At 46.1% G+C, this 25,799-nt stretch overlaps 1 protein-coding gene across 5 annotated transcripts in view; it reads left to right on the top strand.

The window, feature by feature from the left end:
• The window catches only part of NUP58 (nucleoporin 58), a 504,014-nt gene that overhangs the window by 28,424 nt on the left and 449,791 nt on the right, over positions 1 to 25,799 (top strand). For all 5 annotated transcript variants that reach the window (XR_015299350.1, XM_086935184.1, XM_086935186.1 and 2 more), the window contains exon 2: positions 22,739 to 22,884. Coding sequence is in view for 4 of the 5 variants with exons in the window: in XM_086935184.1 (XP_086791310.1) it covers positions 22,739 to 22,884 (146 nt within the window). In the remaining variant the exon portion in view is untranslated. The remainder of the gene's footprint in view (positions 1 to 22,738; positions 22,885 to 25,799) is intronic.

The following is a 25,799-nucleotide window of genomic DNA, read 5'->3' as shown; positions in this document are numbered from 1 at the left end:
TCCTGGGCCTCGCAGCTGTCAGGCCACACCCCCGCGCACTCTCCCGATCCGCTGGGGAGTCAGCCGCGGGACAACCTGGCACCGCTGACAAGCCGCCCTACTTCCGCCACAGCAGAGCGCCGTCTTGACATGAAGAAGCAATGCGCTGGGCGGGAGTCCGGTTGCTAAGCGACCCCCGCCCAGCGTCTCTCCCCGGCTGGCTCTGCTCCACCTCACCTCACGCCTTGAGCGGGAATCGCTCAATCACGCGATCTCGGTGACACAAAAGCTCAGGAAGGCATGAAGAAAGGGGTAAATAAAAGAGCTCTATCCAAGACACTGGGGTCAGAGCTAGCGATCTGTAACCTCAGGTAGTACAGCACCACACCAATGAGGCAAATCGGTCAGTCAGAGCAAGCTTTATATCTCCAGGCTATTCCAGGGGGTTTAATCAAGGTTCCTGCTTCCGCTTGACAAATTCTCCAGCAGCACCACCCTCAAAGGTTCCTGAGGTAGAGCCAGATCACTCTCATCGGTTAGTTGTATAGTATAGTCCTTTTCACCTGGTGGACATCTGGGAATGGTACTCTCTCCTTTTCCTCCAGCAGGGTCAGATCAGCAGGAAGGAGGGCAGCCCCCACTACTAACTAGCAGCCCCTTAGAGCAATCAAGTCAGCCTGAGTCACAATCCCCTACTCTACAGTCCAGCCAGCCTAGACATGAACAAAATGGCTGCCCAGTGTCCACCCTTGTATAGCTTGGGACCTGGCCACTAGAATGGCCTGGAAGGTTCTGGAACTCTCCAATGTTATCCTATGGCCCAAAAGCTCTGAGCTAATGCCTGACAGGCGTCCATCTTAGGAACCCGTCCACCATTTTAGGAAGGCGCACCTGTACCTCAACACTGGATAGCAGTGGTGGGCCACCGGGAGACCTAAAGCCACACAAAAAAAGGGCTGGTGGACAAAAATAATGGGAGGCAGAAAGGGACCAAAAAAAAGAAAAAAAACATATATATATATATATGTTATGTTATGTTATTTGTTTTTTGTATAGCGCACGGATGCCGCAGCTAAGAGGCGTCCCAGCGCTTGGAGATCTGAATAACACAACACGTATGAGAAGGCGAAGGCAAGAAGACAAACTAAACTGTGGAAAAGAGGAAGGTCTTCAAGGCCTTCCTAAAAAGAAACAGGTCTGGGATTGAACGGAGTGGAGCTGGTAGAGAGTTCCAGAGAGCAGCCGCCAGCACTGAGAACGAGCGTCCACCCATTCTAGCTCGTTTAAAACGGGGCACCGTGGCAAGGTTCAATCCAGCAGAGCGAAGAGCTCTAGCAGGGACATAGTGCAGAATAGTCTGAGAAAGAATAGGAGGGGAGGCTAGTTTAAGAATATTAAAAGTTAAGCAGAGGGCTTTAAACTTAACTCTTTGCTCAATCAGTAGCCAATGGAGATTCCGGATAGTTTGGCGAGCTGAGACAAATTTCGGGAGGCCGACAAGCATCCTAGCCGCCGCATTCTGGACCCTCTGAAGACGGGACAGTTCGGCCTGATTTAAGCCCAAGAACAGAGAGTTGGCATAGTCCAGTCTGGTAAGAACCAGAGCCTGGACCATAATCTGTCTTGTCTCAGCGTCAAAAAATTTAAAGATGGGTCTCAGACATTGCAGAGTACCTAAACATACGCCAGCCACGCGTTTAGTATGGGAGGTAAATGAAAGCTTGTCATCGAACCACACCCCGAGGTTTCTGACTTCACTCACGGGGGTGGGTGCAGGGCCAAGATCAGTAGGCCACCATTGATCTCCCCATAGGCCACTTTCCTTACCAAAAATAATGACCTCGGTCTTAGAGGCATTAAGTTGAAGTCGGTTGTTCGCCATCCAGCCAGAAACAGCTTTTAACGCTGACTGGAAGGTGGGGGCGTCCATGTTAGAGTCGCCGTTCAGTGCCACCGCCAGCTGCGTGTCATCGGCGTATGACACTAAGGAAAGACCAAAACTATGGGCTACCTCCGCCAGAGGCTGAACATATAAATTAAATAAAGTGGGGCTAAGAGCCGAACCTTGGGGAACGCCCTGAAGAATAGGACGTGAAGCAGAGACAAAAGGAGGTGTAGACACTTTGAAACCTCGATCCTCAAGAAAAGAGCGGAACCACTCAAGTGCCCTCTCTCCAACTCCAGCCTCCATCAGACGATGTAATAAAATCTGATGGGACACCATCAGATATATATATATATATATATATATTTATTTATATATATATATATATATATATATATTTATTTATTTATTCCACCCAAAAAACTGACAGGTCTAACAACCATTGTTCTTTTACCTCCTTTTTGTAAGAGGGCAGTAGCAACGTGCTGCGTCCAGGTATAGTGCTGCGTCCAGGTATAGTGCTGTGTATCTGGGTTGTTAGGAAATGTTTCTTTCCACTTTAAGTTAACCCTTGCTATGTGTCTTGGGACGCGTATTCACGGTTCAAAAAATCAAAAATTCTAACTACACCTGCAGGTCTAGTAACTTCAAAAATCTACTTGACCTAATTGTAATGCACTGGACCTCTGTGAGCAAATGTGACAAGTTAACAAGATTTAAAGGCGTTTTTATTGCTCATTCAATTTGTGAGCAATAAAGATGCCTTTAAATCTTGCTATCTTGTCACATTTGCTCTGCTTTCAGAGACAGAGGTCAAAAGTAAGTCTGTCTTCCTACTCGCCGAAAGGGCGAGTAGGACCTAAAAATAGCTTGCCCTAATTAAATGTGGCTCGCAAATGCAAGAGTGCAAGTGGATTTTTAAGCCCTTTTATTATAGGGAAAATCACCCTGTCGTGTTGGTGTGTAATTAGGTGTCTCATTTCCTGGATCAGATGTAGGCCTTCTCCCTCATTGATGTTAATAGTGGTAGCTGCTTGTAGTTAAAAGTGGTGTAGCGACTAGGCGAATATTTTGACCCACTTTCAGGCAGTGTTAGGAACTCCAAAGCTCTCAGTTGTGGCCAATGGGCCATGATCCAGAGCCTTGACATTGAGGCTCAAGGCAGTGCATGTTCCTTGCACTTCCCGACTGTGGACAACAAAAATAATTTTAATAAAATAAAAATAGTTACTGCCTAGTCTTCAACGCTCCCGCAGTTCGTAGCTTCAAGGCAGCGAGGGGTCTCTGAGCAAACTCCCCTAACCAATCCAGACTCTGTTCTCATGCTGTTAACCAGCATGAGAGAAGTGCCAGAATTTGTTTGAGCGGGCTGACTCAGCGCTCCTACAGGCACTGGAGGCCTGTGCCTGCTCTCTACCCAGCTGTCTAAGACAGCTCTGGTTGGAGAGGTTTAAAGTGTTCATGTCAGGCTGGCCGTCACAAGACAGCTGGCCAACGTGACGTGCACTTAACTGGAGCACCACTCCTCCTCCCCTGCTCCAAGTCAGCAGCAATGATCAGCCTTCCCCTGACACCTGGCTTGGACTGACCACACAAAAAAATAAAATGGTAATAAAATGGCAGCTGGTTGGGTGACGGTGCTTCACTCTAATGAAGGAACCGCTGCTGGATTTGGCATGTATTAGGGTTCACCTACTCACCTCAGAGTATGTTAACAGCTCAGCTCCCTGTTTCTGGCACCGCGCACGTGTGCTGGTTTTGTTCTCCCTGTTGGGTTTTCCCCTTCGTGCAGGTTCACTAGGTCTCTGGCAGACCGGGCAGCATCCTCTGTCTGTGCACCACGTTCTTAGCTGGCGTGCGACCACAGACAATCCACAGGCACGCAGAGCAGGGCTGCTTTTCTCTGCGTCTTCGTCTAATCTCTGATCGGGCCCAGCTGTCCCACTGTGCCTATCAAGACTTGAAGTAGCACTCAAAGGTCATGGCAGTCATGGGTGCCTCCGTGGCTCTCCTCTGTAGCAGGGTCCCAGACAGTGCGTGCCTAGAGCTTCGCACCCTGTCCAGGATGATACGAAAATGGTAGATTTCCCCACGCTGTCTCTCTCCCGCCTTAGGCAATTGACGGTGCAGATTGTGTCATTTTAGCGGGCCACGTTTCCGCAGCACTAAGTAATCCCAGGACGTAAAACTACGATTTTAGGTGCTGGCCGGTCAAAGAGTCTTAACAGGAGCCGGCCATCTTGGGTGCTGCCAGGTGGCAAGTAGGTCGGGTCAAGGGTTGAGGCAATGCGGACGACTGGGCAAAAAGCACATGGATTGGAGCGACTGGAGCAGAGAATTGCGTTGGCAAGAGACAGCCATATGTGTTTGGATAGGGCAGAAACACATGTTGCAAGATCGATGCAGGGGAGAGCAGCATACAAGGAGAGATGTTCTTTTATGGAGTTCTTCACTATAAAGAAAGAGAGTTCCCTAAAACCAACCCGAGAGGTGGTAAGCAGGCTATGCTTATCAGGATGGACATAGACAAGCTGGCCAGCCTAAAACAAATAATGCTAATAGAAAGCAAGTAAATATAAGTGACAAAAGGCAAAGCCAATAGTAAGCAATGGGTGGAATGCATTTCTAGGTAAGCTTTTGGCATGTCTTCAGTATGTAAACTATGATCTAACAAAGTAGTGAAGGCGCTTGCCGTTACCTATGTGCAACTTTCTGCTGACTTCTATAAGAATCTGAACATTTAAACAGATATCAATGCAAATTAAAGCAACAAATCACTTCACTCGGTAGTGTATTGAACGTCAAAAAATGTATTTGTATATTTCAGATCCTTAGTGACCGTAGGTCATGCTCAATCAATCATTTGTAGAGCGCACTACTCACCTGTGAGGGTCTCAAGGCGCTTGGGGGTGGGGGGGAGGTCGGTGCTGCTGCTAGGTCTTGAGATGTCCCCTGAAGGTAATCAGGTCCTGGGTCTGCCACAGCTAGATGGGGAGGGTGTTCATGTCTTGGCGGCAAGGTGGGAGAATGATCTGCCAACGGCGGTTGTTATGTGGATGCGTGGAACGGTGTTGAGGTCCCGGAGAGGAGCTGGCGGTTCGGGGTGTAGAAGGTGAGTCGTTTGTTGAGGTTTGCTCGTCCAGTGTTGTGGAATTGCTTGAGAGTGTGGGTGAGGAGCTTGAAGGGGATCCTCTTGTTGACTGTGAGCCAGTGCAGGTCTCAGGTGTGCTGTGATGTGACTGTGGTGGGGAATGTCGAAGATGAGGCGTGCAGAGGCGTTCTGTATGCGTTGTAGTAATTTCTGGAGTTTGGTCATGGTTCCCGCATAGAGGGCTTTGCCGTAGTCTAGTCTGCTACTGACGAGGGCCTGGGTGACCGTCCTTCTGGTTCCGGTGGCAATCCATCTGTAGATCTTGCGAAGCATGTGGAGGGTGTTGAAGCAGGAGGAGGAGATGGCGTTGATTTGCTGGGCCATTGATGGCGATGAGTCTAGGATGAACCCCAGCTTGCGTGCATGGTCGGTGGGTGTCGGTGCCGCTCCCTGTGTGGCCGGCCACCAGGAGTCGTCCCAGGCAGAGGTGGTGGAGCAGAGGATGAGGACCTCCGTCTTGTCTGAGTTCTGTTTCAGGCGGCTGTTCTTCATCCATTCAGTGACGACCTTCATTCCTTTGTGGAAGTTGGTCTTGGCGATGGTGGGGTCCTTGGTGAGGGAGAGGATCAGCTGGGTGTTGTCGGCGTATGAGACTTATGTTTAGGGCGTGCGATCGGACGATGTTGGCGAGCGGTGCCATGTAGACGTTATAAAGGGTTGGACTGAGGGATGACCCTTGTAGTACGCCGCAGATGATCTTGGTGGCTTCAGATCGGTAAGGAGCGAGGCAGACACTCTGGGTTCTGCCTGTGAGGAAGGAGGTGGTCCAGTCCAGGGCTTTGTAGCGGATCCTTGTGTTGTGGAGGTGTGTGTGAAGGGTGTGGTGGCAGACTGTGTTGAAGGTGGCCGAAAGGTCCCGGAGGGTGAGTGATGCCGTTGTCCAGCAGGGTCCTGTCGTCGGTGGCGGCTGATGAGGGCAGTTTCGGTGCTGTGGTTGCTGCGGAATCCAGATTGGGACGAGTCCAGAGCGTTGTTCTCCTCGAGGAAGCGGGTCAGTTGCCTGTTTACAATCTACTTGATGACTTTTGCCTGAAGCAGGGACATGGGCCAGAAGTTCTTGAGGTCCTTAGGGTCCGCCTTGGGTTTCTTGAGTAAGGCATTGATCTCAGCATGCTTCGAGCTCTCCGGGAAGGTGGCGGTCTCGAATGAGTTGTTGACTATCTTCCGGAGATAGGGTGTTCAATGATGGAGCTTGCTTTGTTGAAGATGTAGTGCGGGCAGGGTTCGGATAGTGAGCTGGAGTGGATGGTGTTCATGATTTTGATGGTGTCTTCGTCATTGATGTAGGTCCAGGAGAACAGGAGGTCGGTGTGGCTGGGGGGCGGTGGGTCTGAAGTGTCTGTGGTTGTCGGGAACCTGGTTATTGAAGCTGTCCTGGACGTCTGCGATCTGGCGGTGAAAGAATATGGCTAGGGAGTCGTAGAGGTCTTGTGACTGCAGGATGTCGTTAGTGTTGGAGCTTGGGTTGTAGAGTTCCTTCAGGATGTTGAAGAGCTCTTTGCTGTTGTGTGTGTTGTTGTCGATGCGTTCCTTGAAGTAGGTCATTTTGGCGGTACGGATGAATTGGTGGTGCCTGCGGATGGCGTTTTTGTTGGCTGCGTGGTTGTCTGCCGTCTGTTCGTGGTCCGCTTGAAGGTCAGCAGTAAACCAGATGGCTTTTCCGTCGGCGCCCCTGAGAGTTTCTTGATCAGAGCGAGAGTGTTGGCGCAGTCCTTGAGCCATTGCCTGAGGTTGCGGGCGGCGTCAGTGTCGGCGGTGTCTGGTGGGTTTCTGGCGAGGGTGGTGGTTAGCTGATCTTCTGTGACTTTGTTCCAGCTGCGGCGGGGGGTCCGTTGTGGGTGGTGGTGCGTGGTGGGTTTCTCGAAGCTGAAGTGGATGCAGCGGTGGTCGGTCCAGTGGAGTATAGTGATGTGGCTAAAGGTGTCATGGTTGCTGGCGGAAAAGATGGGGTTGAGCGCGTGTCCGGCGGAGTGGGTGGGGACGAGCTGTTTGAGTCCGAGGTTGTCGAGCAGCGTGGTAGAGTTGCTGTCATTGGCGTTCTCGAGGCGGAAGTTCAGGTCTCCAAGGAGGATGTAGTCCGTGGTTGCAAGGGCGTGCGTGATGACTAAGTCGGCGATGGAGTCACTGAACTGTGGCCAGGGTCCAGGGGGGTCTGTAGATGAGGGTTCCTCTGAGGGTGGTGTTGGGATCGATATGGATCTGGAAGTGCGAGTGTTTGGCGGCTCTGAGGGTGTCTTCGGTGCTGGTCGAGATTCTGAGGGTATTCCTGTGGACAATGGTGATTCCTCCATTATTATTATTATTATTATTATTATTATTTATTAATCTTGTAGAGCGCGACAGCTACCCGTGAGGGTTTCCCGGCGCTGATTGGCAGTATAGCATAGTAATCCAGAGGGAGATATATCGCAAAAGCCAGAACTTAATAAAGCTTTGCGGCTTACCGAAAGAGTTATTGGGCAAAAAGCCAGGTCTTAACGGCTTTACGGAAACGAAGATGACAATGCTCCACTCGTAAGTCCAGAGGAAGAGAATTCCAAAGTCAGGGTCCCAGTACAGAAAAGGAACGGCCACCCACTCTAGTGAGCCTAAACTTAGGCACACAGAAAAGGTGTTGAGAGGAGGAACGAAGGGAACATAGGGTTTGACCAGGGATTGCAGATAAGTGGGGGCAACTTCAATTTTTATCTTATGCATAAAGCATAGTGCCTTGAATTTGACTCGTTTATCAAGGTTGAGCCAATGAAGTTGTTTGATGCGCTCGGTAATTGGGTCATATTTCCGACAGCCACACAGAAGCCGAGCAGCGGCATTCTGGACTAGTTGGAGACGGCGCATGACCGCCTTGGTCGCCCCCAGAAAGAGCACGTTACTATAATCCAGTCTAGAGGTCACCAGTGCCGTCACAACAGATCTCTGGGTGTCAGAAGGTAGGATCCAAAAGATTTTTCGCAGCCATCTAAGGATGGTAAAACAGGTGGCTGCAACTTTGGCATCTGCTTTGTCATATCGGAACCTAAAATGAGTAAAGTGCATTTAAAGTTGCAGTGGTGCCATGGCTGACCTTACTGCTACCTTCCAGGCACCATGAGCAAAAGCTCCTCTCTGGCGTGCTGCTTCATGGCACTGTCTGTTTGCCTGCCCCAAAATTATCCAAAGGATAGAAAGGCCTGGGTTGAGAAGTGTTCTTGGCCATTTTGAAGTATATACATTGCTACCCTGTGCTATAGTCAGAGCTCTCTGAAATGGCTAAAACTTTGATATGTTTAAAGTGCTATTGAAAGACACTTTGTTAAAAAATATCTATCTCACTATCTCTCTATCTCTCTCTATCTCTCTCTATCTCTCTCTATCTCTCTCTATCTCTCTCTATCTCTCTCTATCTCTCTCTATCTCTCTCTCTATCTCTATCTCTATCTCTATCTCTATCTCTATCTCTATCTCTATCTCTATCTCTATCTCTATCTCTATCTCTATCTCTATCTCTATCTCTATCTCTATCTCTATCTCTATCTCTATCTCTATCTATCTCTATCTCTATCTCTATCTCTATCTCTATCTCTATCTCTATCTCTATCTCTATCTCTATCTCTATCTCTATCTCTATCTCTATCTCTATCTCTCTCTATCTCTCTCTAGATCTCTCTAGATCTCTCTATCTATATCTCTCTATCTCTCTATCTATATCTCTCTATCTAGATCTATATCTCTCTATCTCTATCTCTCTATCTCTATATCTCTCTATCTAGATCTATATCTCTCTATCTCTATATCTCTCTATCTCTATATCTCTCTATCTAGATCTATATCTCTCTATCTCTATATCTCTCTATCTCTATATCTCTATATCTCTCTATCTAGATCTATATCTCTATCTCTCTATATCTATATCTCTATCTCTCTATATCTATATCTATATCTCTCTATATCTATATCTATATCTCTCTATATCTATATCTATATCTCTCTGTCTCTCTGTCTCTTCTCCGCAACACTTCAAGTCACCGGCATGCAAAGACGAGAAGGCGGACCCAGGCATGGTACAGAAAACAGGTTTATTCAGAGAACGCACCACCGCCATAACGCGTTTCAGCCTCCTCCGAGGCCTTAGTCACATGACACGTTTCAGAAGCATTTTTTCAGTTTTAAAGTGGCAGTGCAATAGACGTACGTGGAAAGTGCATAATAGACATAGAAGTTACACTGCAAGCTGGAAAGATGAACCTGATGACACAAAGCCTGTAAATAGATCCCCACTGTGGGAGTATAATACATGAGTGCAAAGTACGCAATAAATATGTAGTCCTAAATATTTAAAACCAGCATGACAACTAATAAATTATTAAATAAGTTAAGGTTTCATTGCTTTTGACAGTATAAAAAAAGCATCCGAAACAAATTGTTATAAAATAAATCACACAACAATATACATAATCTCCTATTAGTGTACAATTTTCATCCTACTAAAAAATCTGTCATAAAACCCATACACGACCCAGTGGTACATCTGATCATGCCAACTCCAATTTGCCTGCAAAACTGGGTTGCACACTAGCTCTTGTCAATAAGATATCCTAGGTTCAAAGAGGATCCTGCCCAAGTGGGCCAATAATCATGTGTAACTTTTAAAAGTGCAAGGTGCTAGTGCGTTGAAAATTATAAAAAAAAAAACGTGCGCTAACCATTTTTGAATCACGGCCGTAAATCAAAAACGTAAAATCATTTAAAAAAAGAGATACATTTTCTTGCATTTAAATTCAATGGAGGCGCGACTGAAGCCAGCTAAAAGGTACTGGATGTGAGAACAGTATAAATTAAAGGCAGGTAAAAAAAATCCTCACTGATATTGAGACCATGTGGTGTTTTACAGTTAAGCTCCAAGATGTTTTTGGTTTCCTGTTTTCTAAGGAGGTACTCGCGATTGCCACCCCCTTCTACAGGCCAAGACTGTATCCACAGCAAAATACTTCAAAGTTGTATGTTGCTGTCGTGGTGCTCCTGGAAATGTCTTGCCACTGGATAGGTGGCATCCTTGTTAGTAATATCCCTCATGTGCTGCAGTACCCGTATGTGGACCTGCAGCTTAGTGCTCCCCACATAGCGCAGACCACACGGATACTCCAGCACATATACTGCAAATTCTGTTTTGTAGTTTAGAGCCTTGGTGATTGCAACAGGTCTGGGCTTAAAGGGAGTGGTGTACGTTTTTGTAGTTCAACCCTGTTTACAGGCTTTACAAGTAGCACACTTGTAAAAGCCGATCCTGCTGCTCAACCAATTTTTGGTCACTATCACCTCTGGGCTGCTCTTTACCAGAGCGTTGCTCACAGAGTGCACTTTCCTGTAGGAAATACTTGGAGAGGCTGTTAAACATCTTCCTAAAACTGGGTCATTAAGTACCAAAGACCAGTTTTTATTGACGATTTTGCGGAGGGTTTTGTGTTGCTGATTGAACGTTAACACTAGTCTGGTTGGTTCCGCTATAGATTCATTAATAGGATTTACCATGGGTGTTTTGGGTATTAATGACGCTGAGCGCTGTAGTTTGTTAGCCTTATCAATGGCCGTCTTAACACTATATAGTGTCAAGATGGCCATTGAGAAGGCTAACAAACATATATATATATATATATATATATATATATATATATATATATATATATATCCCAAATTTGGCAGGGAAAGGGGTCTTGGTCTAGAAAGCACGCTTTTGTTTATTTGGTGTAAATCCGTTCTGTAGTAATATCGACATTTACAGATATCGATATTTGGGAATCCTGCCATCTGATTGGCTGAGGCGTTACGAGCTTGCGGGTTATTGGCTGCGAACAGTTGCAACTAGGACGTGTTGGCAGCCATTTTGTGATTCCGTTGAAGCGAGTAAGGGGAAAAAAAGTAGGAAAGAGGAGGGTAGGAGCTCTGTGGGGTAGTTAGGGTGTGCTATACAGGGAGTGTGAAGCGAAGTATTCCCCCTACCGGTGTGAAAGTGCTGTTTTGCCAAGAGTGAGATGGTGCTGAGGTGAGGTGCTGGTACACTCTGGGATGAAACTGTACTCCTAAACCGTGAGCGGATTCCTGTAAACTGATGTGCTCTGGGCGCTGTAGCATACTGGCCGCTGTAGTGTAGCTGTGCAACTGGTGTTAGTATGCGTTTAGACTATTGCTGGAGTGGGAAGCAAACTACTCACTCCTACCGGTCTGAAGACTCTGGGATCAAATCGTGAGCCTAAGCCGTGAGCTGATTGCTGTAAACTGATGTGCTCTGGGCGCTATAGCATACTGGCCGCTGTAGCATAGCTGTGCAACTGGTGTTAGTATGCGTTTAGACTATAGCTGGAGTGGGAAGCAAACTACTCACTCCTACCGGTATGAAGACTCTGGGATCCAATCGTGAGCCTAAGCCGTGAGCTGATTGCTGTAAAGTGATGTGCTGTGGGCGCTGTAGGATACTGGCCGCTGTAGCATACCTGTGTAAGTAGTGTTAGTATGGGTATATACTATTCGGGGAGTGGGAAGCAAAACTACTCAACCCTACTGGTCTGAAGACTCAAATGCAGTGTTTTAGCAAGCAGGAATAAAGAAATAATCGTGAAGAATATAATACAGAATGTTGCAATGCCACATGAGACAAATGGTGAAATCAGGTGTGTCTAAGAAAGTGGCTGTGTGTAATGAAGCGATGGAGTCTGCAAGTTATATAAAAAGTGTTTTTATTGAATTGCCATAAATGGACCCACTGGTGCAAGAGCTAAGGCATCCAACTGAGGCAAACTCCAACCGCTTCTGCTGTATTCAAACCTAAGCTCCTGCATCAGTGAATTCCACATTACATGTTACAGTTCCATGTGACATAAACAATACCTATTAGACACGAATGACTCTAAATTTTATAATGAAAATAAAGGTAGGATACGATTACCACATGTATCCTTTAAGAAAACAAACAAAAAAAAAGGAATATTCCAAAATGTAATCATCAAACTTCTTCGGTACCCTGGTACTCCTTTTTTGTAACACAAAATTATCAACAGCAGAACAGTCAGCAATCTCTTCTACAGTAGATTCAATCTGGTGCGTGTCAGAATTAGTAATAGTTCTACTCACATCGGAACTTTGAGGAGGAACACAAACATTGCGCTTCTCAGAAGCACATTCGGTACCCTTCTCGTCAAACCATACATTGTCTTCAGCCCTTTCAAAAGAAATTCTTGTGCAAGAGCTAAGGCATTGAGCTTAGGCAAACTCCATCCGCTTCTGCTGTATTCAAACCTAAGCTCCTGCATCTGTGAATTCCACATTACATGTTACAGTTCCATGTGACATAAACAATAGCTATTAGACATGAATGACTAAATTCTATAATGAAAATAAAGGTAGGATACGATTACCACACTCCGCCAACCAGTTCCTAAACAATATTTTTTTTTTTTTTTTTGGAAAACCTTTATTGAACAGTATGTGCAGACAATTACGGGCCTACAACCCTCAGGCCGGCCTCGACAATAATGGTCACATCAGCAAGTAATGACACCTCTCAGCGACAAAGCAATAGATCCACATATATGCCAGGTTACGTTAAACACAATCATGCCGCCAGGCGACAGGATGATGAGGTTTAATTTTAAAATAAAGTTCTAAAACGAGTCCATAGCAACAGGTCCGGAAGGAGATGAATCAGAGCAATGCAGTTAGGACTTATACTGGGCAGCGATCACAAGGAGGAGTAGCAAGCATTATCCGAGAGGCAAGCGATCGCACTCAATGTAACCAGGATAGTTAAAAAGCATATCAAATGGCGATCCCCAAACGCTACCCATAAGCACCCACTCTCCCCACAGACCCAAGAAAAAAGTGATGAAAGAGCTAGCCAGAAGAATAAGTGTAGGAAGAGAAAAGAGAGGAAGGAAGAAGAAAGAAAGAAAAATGAGGCCCATAGAAAGAAAAAACCGACAAGAAAATATACCCCCCACCCTACACACATGCAGAGGCTACGGCCTACCCCCCCCCTAGCAGAGTGTCTGTCGCCCCAGAAGAGTGCCCGAAATATAGATGAAGATAAAGAGAAAGCTAAAGAAAGAATAGAATGTCACGGTTGATCGGAGGAGGGCCAAGGATTTATGTAAGCAAACAAAATCGATACCCGCGGTCACCCAGCCCCAGGCCCCAACCTAACACCCATGCAACTTGTACCTCCAACAATCACAAGTCCCAGTCCCAGTCTTATATGTTCCAGTGTGCAGCAAGAAAGTCCCCATCCTCAGCCTTGTCCCCTTCGAATCCGCAGTCCAATCGAAACCAGTCGCAGCGCAGCCAGTGTGGACGAAATGGACCACCTGGGAGACCACCGTAGAAGTTGGGGTGCAGGAGACAAGGCAAACTGGATCGTTGCTTGACTGTAAAGAGCCAGAGGACGTACCATCGCTAATCCACGGCTAGAGCTACAGGGAGCAGAACGGTGTATAGGTTCCAAAATAGCAGCCCGCCGGTGCACAGAGAGCAAGTCCAGGAGGGCGCTCGGCAACATGGCACCCAAGAACAAAGGAGATGGGCGAGGCGGCGACGGGGACCCGAGCCCCGGCCGCACCAAAGAGGCAATATCGTCAGACTCCTCCAGAGAAGGACCGAGGAGTACCGCAGCGGGTCCTGGGACACGTCCCTCCGCCACCGTTCCGCACCCCAATTCGGGTAATCCACCGACAGTCGGCTTAGGGTATGGCTTAACGCGCCGCACTGGAGAGTCATCCTGGCCAGCCAACAGGGCCCCATCGAGCCGGGCCCCCAATTCGGTAGCAAAATCGCGGAAGGCCAAACGCAGGTCCCCCAGTGCCGCCAGGATGTCGCAGAGCCTCAGCGGTGGATCGAGGATGGAGGGTGCTGCTGTGTCCGCCATCTTAGGTAAACTGCCATTGAGCGCCCAAGGAATCAAGCCCCCGGCACCAGCCATCGACATCAGGCAAACAATGAAACCTCTGTGAGGCCCCGACGGTGCAGGAAACGTGAAGGCAGCCGAACGTGAAGAGGCTGTAAGGCTAGGAGCAACTGTAGCGCAGGGAGACCCACCGGCAGGATCAGGGCGTCCGTTGCAGAAGATGGCGACCGCTGCTACAAACTGCAACAAAGAAACAATCCCGGACCCCTTCAGCCGGGCCGGGATACATGAAGCAGGAGCCGGAAACAATGTTGCGATCGAGTCGCGTTGGGCTGCTGTCAAGGAGAAGGCTGCTGTGAGAGATCCACCAGCGCCGAGCTCCAAGTCCGGTGCCCCGGCTCCTCCCTCTCCGCAGCGGCCGCCGCTGTCGTAGTCGCCTCCGGCCGTCCCCAGCAACAATGGCCCGGCCGCTCCCTCTGCAGAAGGCCGGAATGGTGACCGGGGCTTAACTCCGCCGTGGCAGCTCCGTTTCCGACCGGGGACACTGCAACGTGGTCAGGAGTGCAGCGCCGGGAAGCGTGATGCCAGGAGGCACAGGATTTCGAGCAGGATCTCGGCGAAGGGCGCCAGGGCCGACGGAGCCGAGGGGCTAGGCGGCCATCTCGGCTGCAGGCTAGGCTCCTCCTCCTTCCTAAACAATATTGTGTTTTTTCATCTTGATCGCCGGTTCGTGAGCAGAGGCTGAGGATAAGTTAATTTTGTGTGAAAGGGCTTCGTGGATAACAGGCAGGCAGAGAGACGTGTGCACAAAGAATAGACATGGTTTCAAAATGGATGCCGGGTTTAGGCTAATTTATCAAGTAAATAGCGTATTTGCATAGGCCATACATCACCCATCCCTGGTTAGGCTGGAGATGTAAGGGGCAATAATGAAAACCGAGTTCAAATACCTGATCATACTTAGAAAGTTAATATATGGAAAATAATTCAGTTGAAGTGTATTAAAAAAATGTATAGGAAAAAGTCAAAGTTGGAAAAAAATCAATCCAAGGATAACGTGAATTTCTTACAAGACTTTGAGATTGGAGTCCATATGTTCTTCAGCGGCTTGAGAGGCGTAATGTTCCAAGAGGCGATTGTTGCCATCGTGTGAGAAAAGCAAAGTGATCCAATTCATATCCTCGAAGGGACAGTAATGTTCCTCGAATGTTGTGAGCAGCTATTTGAATTGGCAGGCAATCTGCGATGTTGTCAAAGGTCGAACGTTGCAGGAGATCTTTCGCGGCTGCGCAGGAATCTCATTCCGCCAGGAATCCTTTTTGCGTTGCATCCGCCATTGCTCCACTGCCCGAACAATCAAGTTCATGGTTTTCAAGGTACTCCATTACCTGCTGGATATCGGGAGCGATTGTTGGGATGTTGGCAAGGCATAGATCCAGTCGAATAGGCAAGTTTTGCAATAAAGAGATGGTTGCATGCAGATTGCATATGTGTAAATAAGTGTCATGTTGTAGCTGGCTCCGATAATAGATAGAGGCAGGCAGCCAAAAAGTTGTTCCTTTTTTTCACGGTATTACTGAAGCCTCGCGTAGAGGCATATTCTGTCAGACATGGTTACCACAGGGAGCGCAGCCATTTTTTACAAGCAATAATAGTAGTAGTATGGCCGCAAACAGAGCAAGAATTATGGGCACTGTTCCTGTTATTCCAGAGCTGATCGAATGGATGAAGTCTGGTATTATACCCAAACAGTTTGAAAGCCTGTGACAAGGCCGGAGGAGACAGTGTTAAAAAAGTTTGCCAGACCTTGACTGTCAGATGTGTTGAAAATTGTGTAACAATTCACAAAGTGTAATGGGGGGTTCGTATTTAAAAGGGACTGTATTTTACTTGAAGTTCGTGCTATCTGCAGTCGATACATTTATTTTGCAAAAGTGAGGGACACTTCCGTTTGAAACAAAAGCGCTTTCAGTTTGCTCAGTTAAATGAAATCTTTTTTCAAAGTAGGTATTGAAGGCCAAGTTGAACTTTGGGAGTTACTTTGTGTGGGTGGGAATAGACATTGCCACAGGAAGTTACTCGGTTTGAAACAGTAAGGACATACAGTATGCCAGCTCACATTCCATAGGAGTGCATGTTATTGAGAAGCAGATAACTGCCGTTAGAAAGCTGTCTGAATGTTGGTCTGATTGTGGGAGTTAGCGTGCTTTTAGGAAAGCACTCAAGATTGGGGGCTGTAAGCTTAGGAGCGCCGTGCAGTTGAACATTCTTGCATAGTAATGAATGACTGCTGTTGTGGTCGCACTTTTCACCTGTGAGAAACTTCTGTATCCTCTTTAAGGCAGCGATATGTAAAGGGGAGAAACCACTGCTTGTGAATAAACATGTGACGTTATATAATCTCATACAATATGTACACCTAGCAGACACAACAACACTACGTACTGTGGTAACCGTGGCTAGCCATGTACACAAACCAAACATGGCATGGCACCTCTGCCACACAATGCAGAATGCTGGGAGCAAAGTATATGCGAAGGTAGCAAGTGATTCTCGATTTATAAATGTATACAATGCAAAGTGTTGAGGGGATGTGCCGGACAGACTTGAGTATGCAGAGCACAGACATGTACATGTCAACATACACTGATGGTCTATTGAGTGAAGTTTACAGCAGATGCAACCATGATAGTACAGTCAGTAGGGAAGATTACAAAAACATAGTGCCTACGTGCCCCCTCGCCCCCCCCCCCCCCAATTCTTTAGCGTAGTGGGCTGGCCCAGCGTACGCAAGGCTAGCGTAGCGGTATGAATAAAAGGCACGTTTCTCTGGGTGTGGTTCTCTTCTGGAATGGCGGACGTGTCTGCCAGGTCTGCGTAGCTTACACCGCCACAAGGCTGTTGCCGTGAGCGAAGGTGGCTGTGTGAATGATGCGCTCAGCCTGCTGGTACCCAGAATCCGCCATGGCCGCTGCAACGCACATATGCCCCACAGTTCACCTTTCGACACCGCCCAATGTGAAAGAGGGCCCACCACGTGCCGGCGGAAGCAGGTACCAACAGTGGAAGGGTGTCTTGATCCCACAATGGACGATGTTAGAACTGCATCTGAGAGTGGAGATGAATGTGCTCCCTTCGACCAGGTGCAATCAACTCTAGGTCCCAACAGTGGAACGGTGTCTTGATCCCACAATGGACTGGTATTACCTGCTGTTTTGTTTTCACACATCTCCCAGTTCCCACTTCCACTATCTAGCAGTGTCCGTGTGTTCATTATCTATGCATGATACTGCCCCTGGGCCGTACCACATTACATTTTGCTGTGGACAGCGTATGCAACCGTGTTACCTCTGGCAGTGGGGAAACCTTCAATTATGTAACTTTTAGGTGCATGGCTATGACAGGTGGAAGGCTACTTTACAGACCATGAATATTGATGAAGATGATTGTTGCATGTTGTGTGGAGTGTAAGATTTTTTCAAAAAAGCTCTTTAAGCAGAAGGTGTGTCTCATGAAATGCTGTAGGGAGAATGACTAAAATGGGTTGGATTCTCCAACTGCTACAATGGGAAATGTTATGAACTAATCAAATGCATTTTTTTTAAAGGTCACATGGCAATCGCGCACCCAGTGCGCAAGGAGGCCGCTCCCGACGCAATTTTGAGAAAATATATTTACCATAATATAAGTTTATTACAGTTAGAGATATATAAATGTTTAAAATATTTTAGGTTATCGCTTGCTCTCATATACACTTTAAAGTTATTTAGATATAGTTTTGAGACATCAAAAAACTAACCGTCATTGTTTATGACATATATTTCTTAAATGAAAGGCAAAGCTGATTTCAACTGCATTAGGAGCGTGTTTACAGCAATCAATAAATGGTTGACCGGCCATGTTTAAGAGTGTGTCGTACTGCGCTATGAAGCCCCGCTGGGTGGAGTCGATGCTACATAAGATATTACATAAATAAATATAAGGGGGCTGTGAACTTTGTTATTCTGTTCAAGGTTTGTCCTTTAACTGAAGACCCAATAAGAGATGGCAGCTAACACTTGTTTGAAGAGGCGACCCCTTTCACTGGACCCATTTACCTCTTATCACAAGAGCCGGGCCCGCTGTCCCCAAACTAACCCCCCAGCCACCTTTTCAGATCTCTTATGTCACCAGCGGCCTCCGCCCATGCGAGAGACAATAAACCTCTGTCTGCACAGTCGGGCCGAGTGACTGGTGTCAAAGGATGGCTGGTTATACAGGGGCTCGTTTACAGGACCTTGGCACCCGCTTTGAAGAGAAGTGAGGCAAAAACGCCTGCATCCTGCAGCCAGCCAGCTAAGCGTGGTTCGAGTCACTGCGTGCAGAGCCGGAGGCAGCTGCTGCACTACAGAGTAACACTTTTGGCACGCGTGTGCACGATGTAAAGCATCAAGCGCATGCAAGAGTCTGGGCAGGTCAGGCGAAAGAAAGTGCGAATGCAGGCAGCCAATCATATGAAAAAAAAGCATTTACAAATGCAATAGGACTCGTATTACGTGAGCCTTTTGCATTGTAAACAAAAATGCGGGCTCCGAAGAAGGCAGGAACAGGAGTGGGTGATGGGGTGGTGGTGGTCAGAGAGGTCACGGACTTTGGTAGGGAACAGGGGGAGGCAGGAGAACAAAAGAGTTGCTGAAGTAAAGGGGCTGATCGCAATGGAAGGATAAAAATAACGTCATGGCAGTAAGGAGGCAGGACTAATATGCCGGCAACCAATGAGAATGCAGCATTTTAGACTTGAGCCAATCAAAAGCATGGGTAGAAAGTGGGTGGAGCTTTCCCCACAATACTGTATACAGCATCTCTCGCCGAGACAGCACATGCGCTGCCGAGGCGAAACCTAAAAGTGAGGGAATTGCGTACCCGGTGCGACACCATACGTCTATGACGTAACACAGGGCCTGGCAGCATGCACTTGTCGCAAACGAAACGCGCAGCCGGCGTGACCCCATACGTATAACGTAACACGCAACTTGGTACCACGCCCCGTCGCATATCAAACTAGCAGCTGGCACGACCTCATACGTATATTATGTTAGGCGGGACGCAGTGCCACGGACCCGTTGGATGCGGAATGCACATCCTTTACGAGTAGCAATATGGCGGATAGGATTTGCATGCTGATGGAGCTTGGTACCCTACCGGTACGGGACTCCAGTTTTCTCCGCCCCCCAAAAAAAATCTACATACTTTTCTTTGAAGATATAAATATTACATAATTTGTAAAAATTAAAAAAAATAGGATAATAGAGTTCCAAAATATTATCAAAAAAATATAGGTTTTATGAATATTAAAATATGAAATTAGCATTTAAAAAAAACCCTTGAAATTAACTGAATAAACCATAGGTTTTCAAGACTTTATAGTTAGGAATTAGCTTTTAAAAAACCTTTTGAAATTTTACTAAAAAAAAACATAGGTTTCAGGGACGTTCTAGTTAGTTGGACATTTGACTCATATAAAACCAGAGAAATTTGCCCGTTCTATTTAGTTGAGCTAACTAACTCGCGCGCCCACAATGCACTGGTGATGACCTCACATATTACATCACTCATGACATGGTCAGTGACATTACTGATGACATCATCCACGTGATAATCTGATGCACATACTGATGCCCTAATATAAACTTTGATACATGCACTCTAAAAAACAGACTACTATTTTTGAAACCATACACACAGCCATGCCAGATAATACATACCACCCACTATTTCCTCGGTCTACACACACATCCAGTCACTTATACATGCAGGTTCTCATCAATACAGTACTATAATATGCACTTGTATACCTATGCATACAGTCCAACTCTGCCACTCATCAATAGTGGCTCACACACCTAGTCAGTCATGCAAAGAAACAATCACATACCCATTTACTCATGTGTACAGTTATACACACCAACTCCGTTATTTATACACGCACCACATCACTTATTTATGCAGATACTAACACTTACTGTCTTATACAATCACTAATACAAGCAGGCACTCATTTATACACCCACTATTCAAGTAACTTACTCACGTATAGTCATTTATATACACCAACACTCGCATATACTCCCTTAAAACGTATGTAGTTACTCACACATCCACCAGAGACATTCATTCACTCACCAACACACCCATACACTCACACTAGCTCACCCATACAGCCCAGATGTACTTTTGAATCCATACAACCAGTGAATCACTCACTGACATCTATGCAGAGAATCACCCCCCCCCCCCACCCACACTGACACTCAGGCACCCATATAGATAAGACAACAAATTAATAACCCATTTATACACTTCTGTAGCTACTCACCAACCCATGCAGCCGCTTACACACCAACTGAGAGACTAATAGACTTTCACACAGTTTAGTCACTAACCCATGCATTCAGTAACACACGTTCAATGGCTCACTTATAAAGTCAGTCACGCACCTACTAAATAATCCCTTCAGGCACTTGTAAATCCACTCATTCTTCAGTACACCTTGGCATAGATATATATGAAAAATATTGAAACTTTACAGAGAAACACATTCACTGTATGATGTCATCAGTGATGTCACTGACCATGTCATGAGTGATGTAATATGTGACGTCATCACTAGTGCATTGCAGGCGCGTGAGTTATAGTTACCCTAACTAACTATAACGGGTGAATTTCTCTGGTTTTATGATTCAAATGTCCAACTTACTATAATGTCCCTGCAACCTATGGTTTTTTAGTGAATTTCATAGGTTTTTTAAATGTTAATTCCCAACTATACCGTCTGTAAAACCTATGGTTTCTTCAGTGAAGCATTCGTGGGCGCACTCGACTGCTGGTTTTCCTGGTGACTCAAGTAGCTGCCCATGAAGAAGAGCTGAAATACTTCAAACACATCTGCATCGTGAACATAATTGCCGGGATGTGGTTGCTGGCTGCCGTAAACTAAGGAAACCTCCGGTTTGCAGCAGCAGTCGAGTGCGCCCAGGAATGCTTCGGGCCATTGTTGAAAGAAATAAATAAATAAATAAATCTATATTTTTTTCAAATGAGACTGAACAGCTCGAGATCAATTGCACTTTTATCAAATGATCTTGGTACTTGAAGACGCACCTTAAAACAATGGACCTGCTGATTAACTACTGTGTAGGGTGTGGGGTTTAAGAGTGTTGTCTTTGTTTTGATCCTTGTGGAAAATACTTCATGTCCCGCGAGGTGCGGTTAACGTGTTATGGGATGCATCTTAGCAGTGTGATGCATGAGGAAGTGAGAGAGACAGGTGCATGCACGGTTAATGGTTTTGAGTGAGCTAAATCTTTGAGCAGTTTTGCATATCCTTCTATGGTGTTATTTTCTTGATACACTTGACAATAAAGAAATAATAATTACACATTTGTAACTCGCAAACTTATCACCCCTAATTGCGCTGGAGAGCCATCGGGGAGATTAAGTGAGCTATTGCCCAGAGCCACATGATGCAGAGCTGAGCTGCTGCCGGGGATCGAACCGTGAGCCCCGCGCCCCGGAGTCAGCCACTCACGCCTCTGTGCCACACTTGGATTACTGCACTGAGTTATAACTTCTGAGATTTTGTTTGTAAGGTTTATGGTTCTGAGCAGATGTAGGTTGGAGGAAGTCCTGAATCCGAGATCTGCTGGGTTGGACTTTGTTATTGTCATTTCATAACCGACTGCCATTGTGAGATGTCAAAAAGCGGCTATCGCATGTAAATCGATGTAGCCCGCAGTGGTGAACTAAATTTAAAGTCCTCCGTTGGCCTTCAGCATGTGATAAATCTCTTTACTTCCATGCTTGTTCAGTTTGTGATGGGTGGTTTATTGCTGTGGACTGGCATGGTAGTGGGTGAAGGACATGACACATAGCAGTTTTTAGGTCTTATGCGAGTGTCGGCAGTATAAGGAAATTATTATGCAGTTTAAAGAACTGCAATTGACTGCCCAACCACCGAGTTTTTTTGGTATTATATATTGTAATTGCATGTATAAAGCAAAAAAACTACCCCTAAAGAGATTGCGGAACTTCACATCGGGCAGCACGCCTTACCGAAGCCAAGGGTTACGTTTTTTTGGAGGGGGGTTTCTTGTCTGTTATTGGGATTAATCTTGCACTCTTAAGAAAAACATGCCAAACATTTACTCACGTTTTTGTGTGGCGGATTAAATTAATAAGAACGAGTTGTGATCTTTAGTGGCAGAGGGAAATATGTGCATTAATGCATTGTGTGGCAGTATTAATAGATGAGCTATATGAGGTTAGGTATTGTTCGTTTGCAGGGGCATGACTTTCACTGCAGTGGTTGTGATCTTTGAAATGAGGTATTGGCAATTTGGAGAGATGCGAGAGTATGGATTATGAAAAACATGCATGTGTCTTAGAGTAGGCTGTGTTCTATATGATCAGCACCGGCTTGGTTCTGCATAGAACTGGGCCTGCCACTGCTTTGGTCTTACAAGCACATGTATACACCTGGTCCTGACACTGTCCTGGCAAGCACCATGAGCACGTGTAAGGAGAGGGTCTGTTGTGCCTTGCCGCAGGGAGCAGGGATGTTAGCTTAGGTTAGCTAAAAACTGCTTACTATTTTTGAATCTTACATCTTTTTTTTTTTATTTATTTACCTTTCTTAGCACTTTATACTGCTGTACGTTTTTACGCATTCAAAGTCTTTCTGCAATGACTGTACATTAGGAAGATTTCAAACCGCTTAAAAATCTTTTTGCATGCCCAAGTCATCATTTAAATTAATTACTTGTGCAGTGTAAGAGGCAAACTTTGGATCAAAAGCAAATATTTGTTTGTTTTCCAGTTCCAACACTGGCGCAGCAACCGGTGTCAGTTTTGGTACGCTTGGTGCCGCCACTAGTCAACCAGCTGCCACACCAGGAACATTTACAGGCGGACTCTTTGGAGCAAAACCTGCGACAGGCTTCACATTAGGCGGCTCGAATACAGGTATGCACGTGTAGCTATTTGGGAGACAAACTTCATGGGAAGTATCTCAGTGCTGTACGTTATTGGTGGTTTCCACTTTTTTCTATACTATTACAGTTAAAATGCACATATTTGCAGTTGTATCACATTTCGTATATTTACAGAACTGCTGAAAAATTGGTTAGAATCCAGATCCCTACGTTCGAAGATTGTGTTTTTATTCCTGGCTTGTCTCAAAATGTATTTCCTTTTATATGTGTTTTTTTAGGTCCCGAGAGAGCACTAGGACTCTTATCAGTGCTTTAAATGGGAAAAAATAAGTGCAGGTACTCATTAATATGAGCTAGAGGTGTAGCAAGTGGGCGGGGCTAGGGGCGGGGCTAAGAGTAACATATGATTATACATAATGAATTCTATACCAGTTGCAGCCACTATCAAAACACATGAAAAATGCGTTTATGTAAATGAAACGGGTTAACTTGTTACACAAAATGAAATCCAAACAGGATGATATGTGAACAGTTCGGCGTTTTGTAATATTTGTTGCTTTTTATTGCCATACTGTTATTTGTTGTTGTTTGGCACAATACTATCTACTCTCAGGCATACACCCGCACACTCTCACACTCCCTCTAAAATCTCCTGAGTGTCCTGATTCTCTCCCTCTTTCCCTCAATTTTCTCTCACAGAAAAACAGACACACACAAGTCGGCAAGCACACCGACATAAGCAAACACTCACAAAAAGTCTCAGGTGGGAGTAAATCCATTTAAAACTCCTTCCCTCCCATGAGTTTATAAATTGCCTCTGTCCATGTGCTACCTTCATACCTGTGTTTGCCCAAATGCACACAATAGTTGGAATGTGATTAACAGCACAGGGCCTAAATGGGTCCTCCCGAACACAGGGACATCATGCAAATGATCCTGCGCAAAATAGTTCAACAGCGGCTCTGCTTAGGACTATAGAAGCGCCGTGGCTATCAAATGGGTTCCAACCTTGACAGCCGAGTGCTCACCAGCACTAGCAGCCAGTGAGCCTACCTTTCATGAGTATTGGTACTCTCCTCAGCAGTAGAGATGTGCTGATACTAACAGGAATAAAAATAATAATAAGTGCTGGTACACAGTACCTGTGAGTACCAGCCCATTTAAAACAACGCCAGTATCCTTTTCCTTACGACAAGGCTCTTCCTGGTTCCATTGCTTTACATAGGCATGTCCTCTCCATTTGCCTCTCATCTTTACCCAGCCTCTAAGCTTATCTCCCTAGTTCTGCTCCTCTTCCTCCCACCTTTCGCTTACTCTCTCCACAAGTCTTACATTTCCTCACTGGTTTTTTCCCTTCTTGTCTCCTTTTCTCCCCTCCATGCTGTATTCATCCCCTAAGTTTGCCATATGGCCAGTATTTTGGTTTTGCAGTGTGTGTGTGTGTCTGCGTCTGTCTGGGTGTGCGCTTGTCTGGGTGTGTGTGTGTCTGGGTATGAGTGTGTGTGTATGTGTGTCTGTCTGTATGTATGTGTGTCAGTGTGTGTGTGTTTAGGTGTGTGTGTGTATGTGTGTCTGTCTGTCTGTATGTGTGTCAGTGTGTGTGTGTTTAGGTGTGTGTGTGTGTCTAGGTGCGTATGTCTGGGTGTGTGTGTCTTTGTGTGTGTGTTTGTCTGTGTGTCTATCTGTATGTGTGTCTGTATGTGATTGTCTGTGTGCCAGTGTGTGTGTGCCAGTATGTGTGTGTGTGCGTGTGAATTATAAGAAATTCAACAGATGTATGACTTTACAGAAATGTGTGTTTAAAAAAAAAATACAATTTCTAAGACGTTTCATGAATACAGACCTCAACAAATGTGTGGTATTTTTACCTGAAAATAAGTGGCAAACCTATCGCCTCACTTCTTTACATTCATCCCACCTCTTTTCTACTGTTAACCTCATCTTTATCCCCAACCAAAGCCATTGCCAGATGTCATGTAGCTCATTCCTAGAGTACTGCAGCGTTTCCTGCTATTCATTGCCATATGCGTGGGGCTACCGTCACACCCATAGAGCCAGTACTCAGGTCCGTCACTGGTGTCTTGTAAATACGGTGATTAATGTTGGAGGGGCTCACAAAGAGAAGCAGCTCCTGTCCTGAATAAAAAAAATGCTAAGAAAACCGGCTTTGGCGAAGTCAGAGGATTTTTTTAGGGGTTGCCAATAGCTTTAGTACAGTCCGTCCCATCAATATCCTAAATACAACATATTACTGACTGTTTTTCTTAACCCATTTACACACCTGATGGAGAGGGGCAGAGGTGAGGCTAAATCACTTTCAGCTGAATAGTCGTTGCGCATGTGATCGACAGGGAAGGGTCTGTCTAGACCCTGCACTGTTAATCACAGCGTGACGCACATCAAGCCCTCTTTGACCCCTGCAGTCTCAGGCCATTCACATGGACGCTGCTGGAATCTCCAGCAGGGACTCTGCAAAGAGGCTTTGCGTGCCTACACGCTCTAGAGAAACAGAGCGACATCTACCCTTTGCAATAGGAGAGACATACCTGGAGCCTGCAGTCCCGTTTAATAGGGTACCGGTACTCTCCCTTGTCTAATGAGAAGTGCCGGTACTGAGGGCCTAGAAATTCAGAAGTGCCGGTACTCAGTACCGGTGAGTACCGGCCCATTTAAAGCACTGACTCTTATAAGAAAGCAGAGCACTTCACAGATATGTTAATAACTGGAGGATCTGGAATGTGAAGTGTTATGGCAAATAGAACAGCTTAATGTTTACTGTCCTTATAAGACTAGACTAACATGGTCAGGTGCTCCTCCTTAAGATTCAGTCTGGCCATCTAACCACCTTCCTGCAATAGACTCCTGATAAAGTGCATGCCTGCCATCTTGAAATTGCTGTAACTCAACCAGGCATTTTATTACGGGGTGCAGATTGCCCCTCGCCCC

The sequence above is a fragment of the Lissotriton vulgaris genome, chromosome 8, assembly GCF_964263255.1.
Source record: "Lissotriton vulgaris chromosome 8, aLisVul1.2, whole genome shotgun sequence".
In the NCBI taxonomy this organism is placed as follows: Eukaryota; Metazoa; Chordata; class Amphibia; order Caudata; family Salamandridae; genus Lissotriton; species Lissotriton vulgaris.
This window is presented reverse-complemented; position numbering and strand designations above follow the sequence as displayed.